At 46.0% G+C, this 18991-nt stretch overlaps 1 protein-coding gene across 1 annotated transcript in view; it reads left to right on the forward strand.

Moving 5' to 3' along the window:
* BRINP1 (BMP/retinoic acid inducible neural specific 1) overlaps positions 1-18991 on the forward strand; it is an 88500-nt gene that overhangs the window by 45228 nt on the left and 24281 nt on the right. Inside the window, exon 3 of the mRNA XM_040607607.1 lies at positions 16143-16333. Within this exon, the coding sequence (XP_040463541.1) occupies positions 16143-16333 (191 nt within the window). The remainder of the gene's footprint in view (positions 1-16142; positions 16334-18991) is intronic.

Raw genomic sequence — 18991 nt, forward strand, 5'->3', positions numbered from 1 at the left:
ACCAACTTGTAAAGAGCAGGGAACCGCTTGGTCTTAGACGAGCAGTGGAAGGGCTGGAGAATCTGGCAGATCTGTCTGTTCTCAGGGGTGGGGGGAGTAGAGGACCCCCCTCCCAAAAGGCATATTATAGAGACCAGAAACAACTTGGGAGAGAGGGAGGCTGCTGTAACATTTCCCCATCTCTCCAGCAAGCCCTGTCTCATTGTTTCTCTAGGGGTGATACTTTTTTTCCTACTTGACCTTTTCCTGGGGACACCTTTCATGTTTTGGGAATGTTTGTATCAAGCAGTTGACAAAACACTAGTCCACATGGTTGGCTCTTCCCGGGAGAGAGGCCAAGGGAAGGAAGGTTGAATGCCACCAGTGCATCCTAGTCATACTGCTCTGGGCATCGCTGGGAGGCATTCAGGAAATGTAGCTAGGGGAAAGACAGAAAAAGCACGGTTAGGAAGGGATGGTTGCCTCTATTTTTGTGGCGCATGCAACTCAGAGTCTGTTCTGCTGCTGTGCCCAGCTGATCTCACAGGACACTGTTTTTTTTGGCTCACATGGGAGATGGTGGAAGGACAGAGAGGCTTTAGCATCTGGTATCACAGCCCAAGGAATATGGGACTAAAAGGACCCTCCATGGTAACAGCTTCACATGTGCCACTCTGCCAGGCACAACATTTTGCTGTTTGAAGATTTACAGTCCCAAACCTCTAGGGTAGTATGGGTGGTGTCTTTGCAGACTGCATCTCCCAGGCCTTGGCTGCTCCCAGAACTCAAGTAACAACAGCAAACTTAAATAAGAATTCTCTCTAGTTCTACCACAGGCTGTTGGATTCGATGCAGGTGTGACTGGATGGCAGGCTCTAGCCTGGGGCTATCTAGGAGAAAGACTAACAGATTTTTAATAGCAGCAGGGACAATTGCCGTCATCTAATACCATGCTAATCTGTGTTTGGAACATTTATTTGTGGCACGTGGCACAGATGTAGTCAGGAGAATTTCAACAGCTAAACTACCCCCAGGATAACTCGCGGCTGATCAAGGGGCTCTTATTTTCATCTCTGCAAACACTGTGACTGCACTGCAGTTTGGCCCCTGTCACCTTGGCAGGGGCTTTCATCAGCCATGCCCCTCCGACTCTGTCTGTCATGCTTTGTACTCCCACCGCAGTGAGCCACAGATATAATCTATGGAACACAAACATGATTTTATAATAAGTTTTCTATGCAGCCAGGATAAAATGCCAAACAGAATCAGAAAACAATCAGTCAGTGAAACTCAGCACTGCTGATGAGTGCGCTGTTTGTAATGGTTCAGTGCCCAGGAAGATTGAGGCTTTAAATACAGCCACCACCTGCCCTTCCAACATGGGGATAAGTGGGGCAAGGAGAGGTGGGCGGGGGGGGGGGGGGGATGTGGCTCAGGGAAGTGGGAATAACCAGCCCCTCTCCTGTTGGGAGTAAGTTAAAACAGGAGCAACATCAGAGCTGCAAAAAGACACCTTAGTATGGAGTCACTGCTTCGTGCATCCGCAGATCAGCAAATTCGCCAGCGACTGGGCTTTGGAGCAGGGCAAGGAGCGGGGCCGAGCCGGTCTGCGGCAGAGGGTACTGGAGATAAACATGCATTTATTGTGGAGGCCTCTGGGTGATGCTCTTGCACAGGACCCTGTAATTGATTCCTCACTGCAGGCGGTTTTAGGATGCCTCTCCCCCCTCCATCAGGCTTGCCACAGCCCCTGCCCTGGACGAGTTGAAGTTTACATCAGGTTCGATGTCCTGCCACAAGAATATGGTTTTGTAGGGCCCTACACCTGTTCTGCTCAGCACAATGCAACAGCTGGGGGAAAGAATAAACGAAAGGAGGGCTGGGAAGCAACTCTGCAAAGGAGCAGGAGAAAGAAGAAAACTGGGTGCCTTGGCATGGAGAAGAGTGCTGAAAAGCATCCTGCTGGGCTGAGCAGCCCTAGCTCAGGAGAGGGTAGAGCTGCACCCCAGAGAATAACTACCCAGCCCATAGCAAAGGGGCAGCATTCACCTGTCCCCCATCTTCCTGACACTTGCCCAGGCACTGGGAGCTATGAGGTTTCTAGCCAGTAGCAGGAAACATTGGGACCAGCTCTCTACCAGACTGCACAGATTTTTTTTTTTTTTTTCACTCCAGTATTTGTAAGAGTTGGGGGATTCGTGCTAGCTTTTTTCCCGTCTTCTTTAAGTACTCCAGGCTTGAGTCATATAATTGTATAACTCACAACTTCCATTTAAAAAATAAGAATAAGCTGTCTTTTAGGATTGCAAAGAAAAGTAAAAAAATATGTGTCTTTAAATCTCAAAACCCAGAAGGCAAATAAAAAGCATTGCAGATATTGTTATTTGGTTCAGTAGATAAATATATACATATGCATGTGCTTCAGAATTCTGGGGTCCAGTTCATTATTTCTGAGCAGAGGCTCAGATGTGCAATAGCACATAATCCCTTACTCAGCCATATGTATGGCTTTAGCTAGCGTAGGAGCTGGTGCCTTTACTCCACCCAGTCCTCAGCCCCTGAAATAGCCATGAGGGGAGATCATCTGCTTCGCTTTTCTGCAGCATCTGACCAGATTAGATGATCAGTCAGAAACCAGACGAACTTTCCAGTCCCTTGCCTCAGCGAGATCCTGACTGTAACTTAATACAAACAAAAATGTCCACCATGAAAGAAAGCAGCATGGGCGAGAGGGGAAGAACCAAACCCACAGAAGCTCCTGCCCAAACTCAGCGAAGGATTCCCCAGCCATGATAAACGTGCAAAGCAAATACCTGCCAAGCCAAAACGAAAAGTTGAGACATACAAGCCTTACTAAAGAATAATCCCCTTCACCCTCTATTTCTCTCCCTACTAAACTTAAAAAAAACCCAACCCCAAACATCCCCCTCAAAAAAAAACCCAACCCAAACTCTACCTTCCTGAGGAAAACAAACAAAAATAATAATAATTTTAAAAAATCCAGAAAAGCCAGCTCTCCCCACACAGCTGACCTCTCTTTCCCCCTAAGTAGACCTTGAATGGTGAGGCTATAAATCGTTGCAGCAGGCCTTATGCTGTCCTACAGGAAAGAGGTCCGTGCCCTGTGCTCAGTGACAGGGCTCAGCTCTGCCCAAAACCCTAAATTTTGATGCGGGAGAGTAGCTGTGCTTACAGCCTGGGGACCTGCTGGGCTTTGAGGCTGCCTTTGTGTGTGGGGCTGGATGCTGCCTGCACTGAAGTAAAGGAGGTTTTGCTGTTATTCTCCAACACCTGGATTTCACATCTGGACCTTGGTGTGTGAGTGGATTTTGCTTTGTAGTTAAATTAAGTGATTTGTACAGACAGGTGCTGATGTGGCTCCGTGTGTGTTGCAGGGCAGCTCGCAGTTTGCGTGTACTGCCCTTTCCCTGAACCACCTCTGCTGTGCTGCAGGTTTTAAACCCACAGCATGGGTATAACAACCCCTCTCAGCTATTTTAGGTGTGTTTGAGGCTCAGTCAGCTAAGGAAGCGCTCTGGTGGGCCTTTTTACACTAAAATAGTCTGCTGGCTGTGGTATGTATGTTCATAAAATCACAGGAATTCAGACAGGCACAACCTGAAGGGGTACAGACTAGCGTTGCTGGAGGTCTTCAACCTTCTCTCCCAGGCCATCTGGCATGTTCTTCTTGGCTGATTTGAACACAGCAGAGTCGGCAGTCAACATCCCCTTCCTGAAGGAAGTGGTTTGCATTTCATTAGATCGATTTCACGGCCTTGGGATCCTGTTACCTTGTAGAAGATAAATGCCAGGGGTGTGCATTTGATCCGTCTCGCCTTTGCTGTAGGTCATGTCCAACACCTTCCCTGTGTCGTGACTCCAGCTCACTCCACTCCATGTTTTTCCACTGTTTACCCGTGGCCCTTGTGTCCTCACCAAGGAGTTAGGATTTGGGAATCTATGTGCAGCGGTTATTTTTAAGACACGCACTTCTGCTCTCTGTGGCTCTTGTGGGGGGGCTTTGCACATCACCACTGCCACCCCTAGCCTTATTGAGTGTGATGTGGGAAGCAGAGCACCCTGCTGAACGGAGCCCCGGTGGGAGGGTTTCTTGGCACAGCAAAATGGGCAGCAAGCTTGGCCATGACCCCACCGTCTACTTTAGTCCTTGCCGTTGAAATACTTTGGTCTGCCTGTAGATCTGGGTCAATTTTGTTCATGGCTGTGCTGTATGTTGGGTTTCTTCCTTGGAAAGGTTGTTCATCTCCTGCTGCCTTAGCTTCTCTGTCTACAGTGACACATTTGTTTAAAAGTGCTTTGAGATCCATATATCAAAGTCACAAATAATGTCTAAAGGAAAGATGACTCACAATTGGGAAATTGCTAAGCACGTGTCTGAATAACCAAGTGCCTCAAAGCTTCACCAACAGATCCCAGAAAACAAAAGTATTTGCATTCACTAGTCCCTGTCCCCTGGATAGGACAGGACAAAAATAAAGCTTTTCCTTTATGAAATAGCGCACAAGAAGCATGGTTATCTTTTTATTGCAGGCCACTTTGCAGCATGGATAAAGATTGCCTTTCTTCAAGAGTTTGTGAATTTTTATTTTATTGTAGTCTTTTTATTTCCTCCATCAAAACATGTCTGAGTTTGAAATGGCATGACTAGGAATGAAAATTAAATACATCAAAACTGATTTTTGTTGAAATGAGGTTTTGGAGCAACCAGGGAATGTTCAAGGCTTTCTCACAGCTTATGTTCAGTCTTTTTGCTAAAGAGGGATGTAGTCTGAGGAAATGGGTCACCTTTTTCCTAGAGAAAATTTCTTCAATTTTACTGTAATTCTGAAATGTCACAGGCTTTTGGGGACAGGATTTTTTTTTTTTTTTAATATCTTGAACAAAGAACAAATGTCTGTGATTATGGATGGCTTGAATTTTGCAGCAGCTATACTCTGCAACCTAATTTTTTTTAGCCCTTCACCTCTTACCTTCTGCCCTTTGCGAGTAATTTCAGGCCCCGTTACCATCTGAATCCCATATGAGAGGGGATGGTTTCTGCATATGGCCACTGTGTATATCCCTGCTTGCTGGGTGTCACTGTTAAAACAGCAGCCCTTGGTGTGTGGCCTGAACCTAACGACCAGCTTAGAAACCAAAGGGATGTTGAGCCACAGCTCCTGCGGTGAAGGCACAAAAATGAGTGTCCCGAGGAACCAGTTTTCTCCTAAACCCACTCGGAGGAAATAATGTCACAACACTATAGGAATAAAGTAGAAAGGATCGGCATGGGAGGGCAGTGTGGTTTTGTTTTACGATGTCAAAACAGTTTTTGTTCTCTTGCACTCATACATCCACCATATACTCATGAATGCTTTCTGCAAGTTTCCTTGCAAGGGCATGGGGTGATGAAGGATGCTAGTCCTCATCACACCTCCTGGGTTATTCTGAGGTTGGTGACTGTGTGCTGGGTCTAGGTACACCTTCAGGAGCAGGCAGTGACTGGCCCATCTGTCCTGTTAAATCTCTGCAAGTCCTGATTTCCCTGCGTATTCTCAGCCTGCAGCCTGCCCTTCCATTTGAAGGCTATTCCCTGGCAGGGAAGGGTACGGACACCCTTCACTTAACCTGGACAAAAGCCCCTCAACTGGCCTGCAGGAAAAGATCCCTGTTGTAAGCAGGTGGCTTTGCCAACTGGCTGTCCTTAGGAATCCAAGCTGCCCACCAGCATGTGCCTTATGTGATCGCTAGTGATCAGCTGAGAGTGACTCAGGGACGAGGGGGCGGGTGAGAGGGGGCAGCTTCCCTGCTCTTGCTGAGCCTACAAGGTGGTAGCTGTGCCCAGGTGCCTTGAGGGCATGGCTGGGTAGAGGAGGCAGGAGGAGTTTTGTATTTAAACATCACCTTTATGGTTTTTTGTTTGTTTTTTTTTTTTTTTTTTTTCTCCTGACACGGTGATTTGAGCCTTTGCCAAGTGACCAAAGCACAACTGACCAAAGTGGGGTGATGGCTCCATTTTCTAACAACAGTTCAACTTTTGAAACATGGTCGCATGCTGTGTTGGAGAAATTTTTGTGCTGTTTGAGGAAAAGGGCAATCAAGGCTAAATTTCTGATACCTGCTTCCCCAGTGTTGACAAATGCTGTGCTTACGTTGCCAGTAGTGCAGTAGCTGGGTACCCTGGCCTGTAACATGAGAAATTAAGGTTCAGGTTCAGATTTCTCACATTTTTTTTTCATCTGAATTAACTGTGAATCATGGTAAGTAAAGAGCGAAGCTTGGGGCTGTGGTGTCACAGGCTGAGGTTATCAGCTTGCTACAGCTAAAAAAAAAGGGGGGGGGGAAGAAAAAAAAGCCTGTAATCCACACATCTGTATCTTCAGGAAATGAAGCAAGTGCAATTTAATGAAATGACTTGTTCCAGACTACGGCCCTGCTGCAGTCTCTGATTCATGCTGTAGTGCTCATACGGACAGAGGCAGGCAGTGAATCTAGATGGGGAATTTTGGGGCAGGGCAAGCCCGGCTTGCTGGGGGGCTCTGCGGGGTGAAGAGCATTCACTGTAACTTAGGGTGGGCCAGTCCTCCCCTGAGAGATGATCTGCTCTATAAATTAAAATCTATCCGCCTGTCTTCCATCTCAAACTTGTTTTCAAAAGCAAAAGATTTAAATACTTCCACGTACTACTTAACCATAGGAGGAGGGACTTCATCAAGTAACCCTCTGACCTACTAGAGTCCAAAGAAACAGTTCAATGTGAAAAAATCTCTTGTTTTTCTTTTTTCTTGTTTATTTTTTTGTTGTTTTTTGGTTTTTTTCCCCTGTACCTGTTGCTACAGCACCAGACTGAACAATCTGGGGCCTTTTCCTGTCTATGCCCCATGCTCCTATAGAGCCTCAGCTGCCTCACCATCCTGTATCTTGGCTTCCCTGCCAGCCTGCTGCTGGCTAACGCTAGCTGGCTGGTGGATGCCATCAGCTCCCTGCACAGGGATCTTGTCTTTAGCAAAAGAGTGTACAAGAAGGAAATTGGAAGAAGTGTGGAGAAAAGAACCTAAAATCGTACCAATTACCCCAGGTTTCCTGCAGACTATCTAAAAGTCTTTCAATGACTGAGAGGTTTCCATCTGTTGCTTCAAAAGTGCTGTTCTTTGAAAGCATTTTCTTGACAGATCCTTGACTTCCCAGAATCTTCTTGATCCTCAATTCTGGGTCAAGCTCATAGAAACATATCCAGGAGACCATGCTATGAAAAATAATATCGGTGTCATTGCAATCATAACTGTGGAACTCAAAATGCCCAATTCATTAGTTTCTCTAGGCTACCTCAGGTATTTTAGTGGAGAATTGTTCTGGCTGCATCTCTTGTGATTTTTATCATAATTCACCGTGAAGGAATGGGTGTCTCAATATTGTCCATTCCAGTGCTTGAAGCACAGGACCCTGCAGCCTATTAGAACAGCTTCCTCAGTAGCTTAATAAACCATGTCTGGTTTAGGTAAGCTTTTAGGAAGAAAACAGCAACAGAACAGAACATTTCCTATTGTTGATAATGTTTGTTAAGCTGCAGCAGCGCTAACAACGCTGGGAGCTCTTGTAGAGATGTCACTCTGGCTTCTAGCAGCTTGTATCAACCGCTATGTAAATCGTAGTGGCTTAGAAGAAGTGCCGTTAGCCCAATGCTGAGAACAGCTGAGATGGTGTTAACAGTAATGGGAACTACTTACAAGCAACCCTCCAGGGTGGACAAGGCTTAAACAGGCTGGTGTTGGAAAGGGTATCTCTAGTGCCCAAGTTGTGTGCTTTTTGCAATGAGATCTGCACAAAGAACACTATGGGCAAAGTTGAATGGAGTAAATGTCCCACAACCAGTTTGCAGCGGAACCTGATGGGTGGGTTGAAAAGGAATTGTAGCAGCACACATATAACTTGGGTGGAACATGGGAACAGACGGGTAGTTGACAGATGAAGGTAGCTGGTGCGTTTACTCTGTGCTGAAGGAGTGTAAAAGTTACTATGTGTTACCTGAGGATGCATAAACGTGTAACTTGGAGATGACCCCATTCAGCTGAAGGGGTAGTAACCTACTCTGCCATGTTTGCCTATGATTGGCTGCTCGTGATGGTAGCTGTGTTGAGATTTGAAGTCAGAGCTAGGAATCATAGCCACATCCTGGCCATGAACAAATTTAATAATAAGCAAACTTAGTAATGATCAGATTTAATGACCTACCTTCTAACTTGTACTTACCTGTGTTGAATCACTCTGACTCTCTAGAATAAATTTATACCAGCTTCATTTTTTTTTTTTTTTTTTTTAAGAAATCAATCTTTCCAGCACCCAGCAATTACATGTTGCCTCCTAAGAGACCCAAGTGTAGTCCCATCCTAAGAGAGAATACAAGACTCGGAGTCATGTTTGTCTGACTGGTTTTTAATTCAGTGCTGGAACAGTCTGTTTACCAAGGAACTTTCAAGGTCACATGAAATCCACCTAACTTAAAAGTAATTTTCTTTCATTTTGCTTCTTGCAAGCTTCATGGCATTCTGGACCTATTATTTACCTCCCTCTCCTTCTACAGAAAAAAACCCAAAGAAACAAACAAAAAAAATACCTCCAAGTTTTCAACCCTGGAATAATTTACTATTTTAAAGAAAAGTATCAAAGAGATGAAAAAAAACCCCGCTGTTTGTAACAGGAAAATCCAACATGATTGCCCAGAAAGGGGAAGTAGTTGAGGTTTCAGGCACCTCGGCCAACACCAAGCACATGGTCAAAGTATAGGCCAAGGTAGAAAACCAACAGAAGATTCTTCCATTCTCCTGTGGAGACAAGCAAAGGAGTAAGTAGTCCAACAGCATTGCTTTATTTCTGCCATGTGATTCTGTTGAATGGTCCAAACACTGATGGTCGTCTCCTTGGATTCGGTTCTATCCAGGTAAATGCCCTTACAGGAAGAATGCTGCAAACAGCACAGTGTTTATCAATAGATCAGTAGTCAATTGTTTATTTCATCCACCTGCCAGCTGTCGTAGGTGAGCCTGTCTGCTTGCCTGGATGTTAGGCAAAATGTTGTCAGTCTTTCAAGCTTAAGTGATTTCTTTTTCATACTTCTCTGGAATTACATTTCTGTTTTTATTTTTTTTTCTTTCTTTCTTTTATGGCAGAGCTTCCTTCTCTGTCTAATTTGGAACTAGTTTGAATCTTTGGAGTTTTCTTAAATAGATGAGGGGGGATGAATGCCAAACCCTCACAGGAAACTAATTCTTGTATGTCCTTTGAAAAGCTCAGCCTTGAAGACTGACTTCTTCATGCTGGCCTTGATCAAGAGAGGCCAAGCTGCAGAGGAAACTGCGAAGGGAATATTGCACTGCTCAGCCTGGGGCTGTCTGGCATTTTGAGGGCACAGACTAGAAATAAAACATGACTGACCCCACCATAATCACAGCCACCCCATACAGACTCATATTAAGCCACATCTGGCAGTAAAAGATAAGCATTATAATGCCGTTGTCATGCTCGTGTCCTGCTCCCATGGCATTGTCTGCAGAGTCAAGGGCTCACCGCAGCCTGGGAGAGCCATCACCCTGGGGACTGGAGATAACTCCTACTTTGTGCAGCCCATGAATGGGACAATTAGGCTGAGAAAAGGAAAGGCAAAACAAAATGCCCAAACCAACAGCTCCGATGTAGGAGTATCGGTTAGGCTTCTGGAGGACTTTGAGCAAAGTTCCTTATGCTAACACAAAACTTTTTTTACCTGGGCGAGGCCTAAAATCTATCTGTTTTGGTTCACACTCATTCTAACAGCTAATAACAGCTGTCTGCAACACACATAGGGGTGTCCAAAAACACCTGTTTCAGTGATTGTGAGGTGCTTGGATGAAAACAAGGGGCAGAGATGTTTCTAGGAGGATGTCATTGTATATACAGCAAAATCCAAGAGAGCAAGAAGGCTCTGGGAGTTTCTCTCTCTGGCTGGGGATCCTAAAGACATTGGAGAGTCAATAACATGCAAAAATGCCAGGTCGAGGACATGAAGTAATGTTTGTGTCTTACTGTTACTGAAGAGGGTGGTGTTGCCTCTGGAAAAGCTCTGTCTGCTCATCGCTTCTGGGAGCAGCTGATGGCTTCTGAGCTATGATCTCTAAAAAGGGTAAAGAACCACTGAAGAGAAAGAAGCTGGTGCCTTCTCCTTGCCCAGTTCCCTGGGAGCAGGGAGGCTGGTCCTGTTGGCTTAGTGTGCCCCGCGAGTGGGATGTGTTAACTGCCCTGCACGCCCTGCAGGCAATACATCCAGCAGCAGGAGGTGCTGGGGTGTTCTAGTTAGCATGACAGTTATCCTTTGTTCAGTGTCTTCCCACTCTGCTTTTTTCCCCATTTTCAAACAGATTCTGTCTTGATCATTACTTAATGCATTTAATTTCTTTTTGGTTTCAAGTGCCAGCCCCTGAGGTCTCTACTGAACTGGTTTCTTCGCTTACGTCCTTTGGTTGCCTTGGCCATTTGAAGATGGCGAATTTAATTTGCTCTGATGGCCTCTCTCTTTCAGACTTCTCTCCCTGGGTAGAGACGCTCATGCCCTTGGATTCTCCTAGCCTCTCTGCTGGTGCGGTGCGGGGTCTGGGTGACGTACCCACCCAGGCTTTTTAATTTTCCTTGCTTCAGTATTTTTTCCCCCAATTTTTTTCTGCTTCCCTGGAGGGGTCATAGTGCTAATGAGCACTGAGACATTCCCAGTGGCTCCCTCTCTCTGACATGCATGGCCTTGATGGTGAGCTCGTTAATGCAGACTCTGACAGGCCATGCATTTTCTCAGATATAGCCATGTACAAATAAAAGTTATCCCTTTACTGTTACAGTGGGGAAGGCCTGAAATGTGGATATCTGCCTCCCTGAGGCTGTCCTTCATCCCTCTGTTTCCTCTCACCTCCCTTCCCCCTTTAGACATTAGCACTTCCTACCCCTTCCAGCCATTAGGGACTAGGCTCTTCAGCGCTTTCACCAGACATTAGAGAGCAGACTCCCCTCCTCTGACCTGGCAGGCATTTTCCTGGGTATGTTCCACATTAGCATGGGCTGTCTACACTGGCGAGACGTTAGAGCATAAACAAGTGCCTTTTCCCCCCTCTACTCAGACATTAGGTCATAGTTTCTCCTTATCCCATCTCTGCATCAGGGATACAGACTCTTCCTCCTCCTTGCTAAGAGGTTTATCGTCTTTCTGAAGCCCTTAAAAGCTTCCCCACTGGCAGAAGTTCAGGCCCTTGCTAGGGATTTCCCCAGAGGGTCAGAAGACTCTACTAATCCTAACTGTATCGTGGGGTGCCATCGTAATCCTGGTCAAGTCTTTGCAACTCCTTCACCTGGAAAATGAGCAGGCAACAGTGCAGTATTTCTCTTTTATAAAGTGCCCTGAGACCTGTGGAGATCTCCCCTCTGCTTTCCAGGCAGCGGCATTGGGACTGTGCTGTCACTGATGGCTCTGTGGAGCAACAATCAGTGAGATGGCATCTGAGAGAGATTTCTGGAAGGAAACATTGTAGTGCCCTTTTGCTCACATAATCCATGAATCCAAGGCCTTGGTAGATCCTCCAAAAATTCACAGATTGAAAGGTTTAGTGGTGACAAACAAGTGGGAGTATGCTTACTTAGCCCAGTACCATGAATTCAGTTTTGGCCAACAGCAGCTTCTTCTGCAGAAAATGTAATTGAGCTGGCATTGACAGCTAGCAGAAAACCTGTTCTTGGAGGTGTTTCTTCACAGACTTCAGGAGTTACAGGTTGGATCATTCCCTAAGGCCACAGCAATACTGTTGCCTGAAAACATCACGTTTTTTATCACCTCAATAGTTCTAAATGATTTCACTAGCTATATCCATTACTTTTAAGTCTATTTTCCAAAACTGTACCATAACCTTGGCCTCAGGTGCATCTTACAGCATGGAGTTCTATAGCTTGCATGGAAGATTGCTTATATTAGAGAGTTGCTTTCAATGTAAAATATCCTGGATCTGAGAAAGCCAAATTTAAAATGTGTTTGTGGTCATTAATCAGAAAGCTTAAAAATAACATAACGTTGGCTTGACCAATCCTAACCAATCAACAGCACACAAAGAAAGAATACAGCCAAATACTATGTAAAACCTTTTTTTAAAAAAAAAAACCAAAAACAAATAAATGCCAAACTTGAAAAATGTTACTAAGTAAATTCAAATAATGCATAAATTAGAGGGAATTGCAACTGGCTCGTGGATATTCTATAAGCAGAAGATAAACATCTAACTTAGTTGCATAAATTATTCATCACAACATATTTGCTCAGCTTTTCTCATCGACTATGAAAGCCACACATCCAGGCATTTGGAGAGTACAGTAGAGCTGGGCATTCACCTCAATGATATGCCCCAACAGTAGGAAGCCCTGGGGGGAGGGATGGCATGCACAAAAGCCTCCTTCACTATGTTTTAGATGTGGCTTCCACTAAGGACTTGTCTACTCCATGCATGGGGACTGCATTTGTCCCTTGGCAGCAAGGTTGAAGATACTGCAATGAGTTCTTTTAAACTCCCACTTTTGCCTCCTGTCAGTGGTACCATGAAATGCTGTTGGACGTCATGCAAAAAATTAACCTACTTTTCCTTTGGACATACTGTTTATCACATTTTCATTCTCTATTCCTACCAACTCCCACCTTCATTGCCCACTGCTTTCCAGCCCATGGTCTCAATTGTAACTGTTTGCCCTGCCCACCTCCACAGACCGAGTGCAGACACTGCTAAGCTTTGGGTGTTGATATATCAACAGGGTCCTACCTGGTCAGTTGTGTGTTTCGACTCCATGGTCTTTGCTTTGGAATAGATAACTTGGCAGTAGCAAAAGCAAACTCCCTACATTGTTGGTGAAAATGAAGCATTCCCCCAGCCCTTTCTGAAAACATGCTGGCTCTGGAGGACTCTAGTCCCTCGTGATGTCTCTTTGGGAAGGAGGCACAGATGGCATTTTTCCTATGCTCGTTAGTTGTGTTCTTTATAATGGGAATCTCTATTTATTATAAAACCTTGACTGTCTTTTAGCATCCAGATCTACATCTTCCCATGCAGCGTAACTTCTGAAGGGATCATTCCTTCCTCACATGAAGGGTATTTCCTGGTGTAGCAAAATCTGGGATTGCAACTCTGGTTGGGAATGACTAAAGCAATCTCTCCCTGTAGTATCAGAGATAAGGTTGTTTGTTTTAATATACCTTTAAGGTTTTATGCATCATTAAAATCAAGTGTGGGACTCCCAGATATACCCCTTCCAGAGTTAGTAAGTATGTGACTTACACTCTACTTGCACAGCAGACAGAATTTCTACGTTCTCCTCCACACAGTGAATACACAAACAGTGGTAACATACTCATTGTCTGCAGACAACTTTGGAGCTAACGATCCAGGTTTTCTTCACTCCTGGTATCAAGATCCTGGTGTATGGGAGTTTTCTGGTTTGGGTTTACGTGGGTGGTAAGGGTTTTTTGCCTTTTGACAGAAGTTTCTTTAGGAAAGACCGATCTTTCTGTGGACTTCAAGGTTTGACACTAATGACACTTAGGATGTGGTAAGAAGGTTGTTTCATTCTGGCATTTTTACTTGGCTTGTGAAGGTCTAGGAGCTACAAAGGAGGAATTAGTTCAGGTGTAAGGAGATATTTTGAAGTAAAGAGCTGGGATTTTGCTACTTTAATGAATGCAACTGCTGTTAGGCAGCCTGAGGTGATGTGATGGGGTGCAATCAAAACAAATACAGGCATAATTGCATTAAGTAAAATAACTGAATGCATACAAAGTGGGCTGGGTGTAGAATCAACCTGGGGAAAAACGATCTGGTTTGTGATCCTGGCTTTGCAACTGACTTATTACATCTCCTAAATCTGCCCGCATGGCTTTGCAACTGACTTATTACATCTCCTAAATCTGCTCGCATGGCAGGTTCTCTACCAGCAAAGTGGGATTGCTGGTGCTGGTTGACACACGCTGATAGGAAGAGCCACACCAGTGTTAGGTATTGCTATTCCTATTGTGTTAGTTTTGACTGGGTGTTATGGATTAACACGTGCTGGCCGTTCTAACAGGCTCCAACCCTAGGATCCCGCTCAGAATGCAAAGTCCAAGTGAAGGTTTCCAATTAGTCTTTTATTAGTTCTTAGATTACAGCTTAAGCTGGGCGCCTCCAGAGAGGGGCCCCTACCCCTCTGAATGATACCCATACCACCCATCATGCGATCCCCAAATCCAGCCCCAAGCCCAATTACTTAATTCTGGTCAGTGGTCTCTTGATTGCTTATTGGTTTTCACTGTTGCTGGGTGGCCTTCTTCCAAAGCTACTTCATTCTCTTGCAATTGTCTCCTTGGTTCTTATCATCTTCATTCCTCTCGTATCTGCTAAATTCAGCTAGTTCTTTCTTAGCAGCGATAATTTTCTAAAAAAAAGTTTACTATGTCAGCTTTTGTGGCCTAAGGCTTCATCTACTTTAGCTGCTCATGCTAAGCCACTAATGCTAAAGGAGACTATTCAGAGGGAATGCAGTTAATCATATTTCTTCTGTAACACTGGGACGGAGTCGGTGTTTCCCACAGCAGCCGGCACGGGGCTGGCTGGGATTTGTGCTGGAAGCAGCGCTGCTCACACAGGGATGGTTTAGGTCCTGCCCAGCAGAGCTCTGGGAGCCAGGGGCTTCTCTGCCCCTCCCCCCACCCCACAGCGAGCAGGCCGGGGGGCACAAGGGGCTGGGGGGGACACGGCCGGGACAGCCGCCCCCCCTGCCCCGAGGGCTGTGCCGTGCCGTGCGGTGCCACGCTCGGCATGGGAAGCGGGGGGCAGAAGGAAGGGGGGGCGCTGGGACGGTGGCGTTTGCCTTCCCCAGTGCCCGCCAGGCGTGCTGGAGCCCTGCCGCCCTGGGGGTGGCTGCGCCCCTGCCTGCCGTGGGGAGCGGGGGGGTCCCCGGCTTCGCTTTGCTGCCCTGCGGCTTCTGCTTCACCTACTGCCCTGCCCGCGGCGCAGCCCACGAGTTCTCTCACTTTTACCCCTGTGATTCTCCGCCCCGTCCCACCGGCGGGTGAGCGGGGCTGAGTGGCCGGCTGGGGTTCAACCACGACACCTATTACCTAAATGAAATTTATGTCTTAAACCTGAGTTACAGGAGTAAGTGAACGAAAAGTGATAGAGAAGCTTGTGACTTGATTATCTGCAAGATAGTTTAAGATAGCGCAGATGTGTTGTAGGACAATAGTTACAAAGAATACCCTTTTAAGAAGGACTCAATATCTTGCAAAGGACTTTAATAGGTTTCTCATCTTCTAGATGCTTAGCTGGTGATGTGTTTGAGGCCTGATTTTTACATCACAGGTGTGCAAGGTTTTCTCTAGGCATTTCCCTTAGTGTTGTTTCAAAATGGTTACCTGCAACAAAGAGCTGCTTTTGTAAACATTAACTTTACTTTTTCCCAGTTGGTATCAGTTTAAAAGAAGGGATTTAAAATCACTTTATAGGTCTTTTTTAAAAAAAAGGGGAAGAAAACCAAACAAAACCTCCATTTTCATTCAGGCCTCAGCTTATATCTAAATCGATTCTTTTAGACAGTTTATCAAACATACTGTTTTTCAAAATTATCTTTTGCTGCACTCCTGGTGCTGAAAGATTAAGGTGTTTAGAGAAAGTGTTTCCTTCAGTCTTGTTTTCAAAAGCATGCCGGGAAGGTTAGTGGACACAGGGATGTAGCAATGATTGGACTGGTCTGGATCTACAGCCTGACCAGCTCTTTTGCTAACAGAAACCAGAATCTGCTGTTTTAAGGAGAGTTCTAAGACCCCAAAGAGTGCGAGGGTGGAAGGACCAGCCTGGTGTCTCACTAGGGGGATGCAGCCTTCTGCCAGACATCTCTGGAGCCTACCTCCTCACCAGCCCAGACCTGGTCCTTGCAGCATATTGTTATTGTGCAGTAATGTCTCACTTTTCTCCTCTCCATTCCCCTCTGTCCAGCCTTGTGGCCTCACGTGTGTATCCATGTGGGGGTGTCCAACAGGATCATCTCCTTCTCCACCCTTCTTTCCTGCCCTCAGTGGTTCCCCCAGCCCCTCCAGACTCGAAGCCTCACCCGTGTTGTGTTCCTGTGTTGTCGTGTAGGGAGTTTGCCCGTTGGAAGGTGAGGAACACAGCCATCGAGCGGCGGGACCTGCTCCACAACCCACTGCCCCTGATGCCTGAGTTTCAGAGAAGCATCCGCCTCCTGGGCAGGAGACCTACCACGCAGCAGTTCATTGATACCATCATCAAAAAGTACGGCACCCACATCCTCATCTCTGCCACCCTGGGAGGTAGGTGGTGACCTGGGCTGTTTTCTTCTGTGGGGGGTGGCACCGGCACCGGAGAGCCCCTACGGACCTGGGCCACACTGCTGGAGGCTGGCTGGCAGCACGGAGCCCGCCTGTGCCCCCCAGCCAGCGCCTGGCTCATCGGCAGGCACCGTGAAAATCCCCCGAGTACGGAAAGCCTTTGCAAATGAATTCACAGCGCAACGCGTGTGAGTTCGGCATCTGTGGTACGTGTGCACCTGTGCTCCTCCGACAACAACGCGTGTGTACTGGTGTGCGTCAAGATAAACATGCTTCATTTAGCCGGGGAGCCTGGCTGTCATTCCTGCACCTCTGTCCTTAATTTGACAACAGACTCTGTTGGTCCCTCTTTTTGTCAGAATGAAACCAAATGCAGGGGGGAAAGCATCCTTTCTTGCTGGAACCAGAGGAATTTTAAAGAGCTCAAGGAAAAGGGAGTTCAAGGAGTTGGGCAGGGAGCGTGTGCAGCATGGGAAGAGACGGCCAGGAAGGCCTGTGCTGAATGCATAAGCGAAAGCAGTAACATGGAGTAGACTTTTGAAAAAAGCAAGACTTGAGTAAAATTCCAAATGTATATGCAAGGACCGCAGAGAGGTTTGTGTGTGCCAGCAGAGTGCGTTGGGGATGACACCAGACGGTACCGTAGGGCCATTAACCCCTGAGTCTGTGCTGCTGTCGGTGCTGCATAAACATTTCAAACACTGAGTACTGAAAACAGGAGGGGTGAAAATCATCTGCTCCTCCTGATACTTGCTGCTGATCTTTTTCTTTTTTTCTCTCTTGTATTATTTTTACCATTCTTTACCCCTTCGGGGTGTGCATTTAAATGCCTTTCTCTTGAGATCTGTTTGTAAGAGATTTTGCAGTGGTGGAGGGGTCTTAATTTTAACATCTCTTTTATTGCTGTTGCTTCTTCAATCTACCTGACCTCCAGCTTTGCCACATTGTGAAGTTTGTAGTAAACTTTGAAGAATTTCTGGCCATCTGTCTGTTCCCAAAGCATTCTGAAGACACTGGGATGAGACGTAGATGAGATTAGATGTGTGCAAATGATTCATGGGCAAATGAGGTGGTAGGTAAATTGGCGCAGTTCCATTGAAGTCAAATGGCCTCTCGTGTGGCAAATGTCCTTCAAATATCCTCATGCTGCTCTTCCAGTCCAGGCACTCAAACTGTTTGCTCCATCAGCAAGAAATGTAAGAGAAAGCAGGTTTCCATGCATTAATACAAGTGACTGCCTGCATCAGGCCTTAATGAAGTCTGTGTAAAGATAAACTCCCTTTTATTGAGGAAACTGCTTTTCAGGACAGTATTTTACAGAGCTGAAGCCAGCCAAGTTAAAATCCAGTAAAGGGTTCTTTTTGTGGGTTTACTTTTCTTTCCATTGGCATGCCTTTTTCTTCTTGCCACTCACATCCATGGCAATTCGAAATAAGAAAGACCTTCAATGGTAAAATATATTTTTAATTTTGTCTGGGTGAGGTTGTGAATTATGCACAGGGGCTTGTTTCTTGTCCTGATTTTACAACACAACAATTTTAAATATGCAAAGGCTTGTAATGAGACCTGGTGTTGGAGAGGAGTGCTAAATGCTCCATCAGCCTAGTGCACGGTGAGTAATGGTAGGGGAGAAAAGGAGGATTTATCTTGGCAATGGCAGTCCTGGAGAAAATGTAGATGAAGCTGGGCATGCATTATGCAAGGAGGACACACTCTAATCAGTCTGTGGGCTGAACAAGACCACTGGGATATAAAACCAGACGTGTACCGGCACCCTTGCTCTCCCAGGACCCCACATCTCCTCAGAAAACTCACTGGAGTTCTGCTTTGGATCACAGTTGTTTGTGACTTAGCTTGATGTCTTATTAGGTTGCAAACAAGTGACAAACACGCAGGAAATTGCTCTGCTTTTAAATGCCAGCTGTTGCATGGACCCCAGGAGGCTGGGTGATGGATCAGGCCAGCCCACCAGTTTCACACCTGGCCACATGAGGAACAGCTCCTGATGCTTTTCAACCTACAGAGCAGCCTGCTTCCCCTGGAGCCTAATAAAAAACCAGCTCTGCTCCAGTTTATTTCTGACAATGGGATTGGCGAAGGGTCATTTTGAGGGCATCCATGCTCTGGGATGGAGCACACAGAGCTGAGAGCTAATTTGCAGGGAAAGCCCTGAAGGAAAGACAACTTTGAACATAGCATCAGCTTAATAAACGAGAAATTAAGACTTAATAATGCAGCAAAAGTCTGTTAACCTCTCTTGATCTAAGAGTTGCTTTCTCATGCACACGCTCCATGGGGATGCTGTGCTTTCCCAGGTCTGCACACATGTACACAGAATAGGTTTCCAGCAACAGTATTTCAGCTCAGCACCCTTCACTCCTAGGCACAGTATTTGTCCTTCAGGGAAAGCATCGAATCTCATGGGCTTTACTTTCCTGCTTTCTTCTTCTTGCTCCCAGTGGAGGGGTCCAAACACCCCAGGGAGGAAAAATGACAGCTTTTGTGGGGAAATCGCTGATCTCCACTGCCCTAGATTACAGGTTTCTCCTCTCTGATGTCTAGGAGCAGGCTGAGTTGCTCATTGCCTACTTCATGTTATCTGGGGACCAAAAGCTAAAGGTGGATCTCCTTGTGAACCAA

The sequence above is a fragment of the Falco naumanni genome, chromosome 9, assembly GCF_017639655.2.
Source record: "Falco naumanni isolate bFalNau1 chromosome 9, bFalNau1.pat, whole genome shotgun sequence".
Lineage (NCBI taxonomy): Eukaryota > Metazoa > Chordata > Aves > Falconiformes > Falconidae > Falco > Falco naumanni.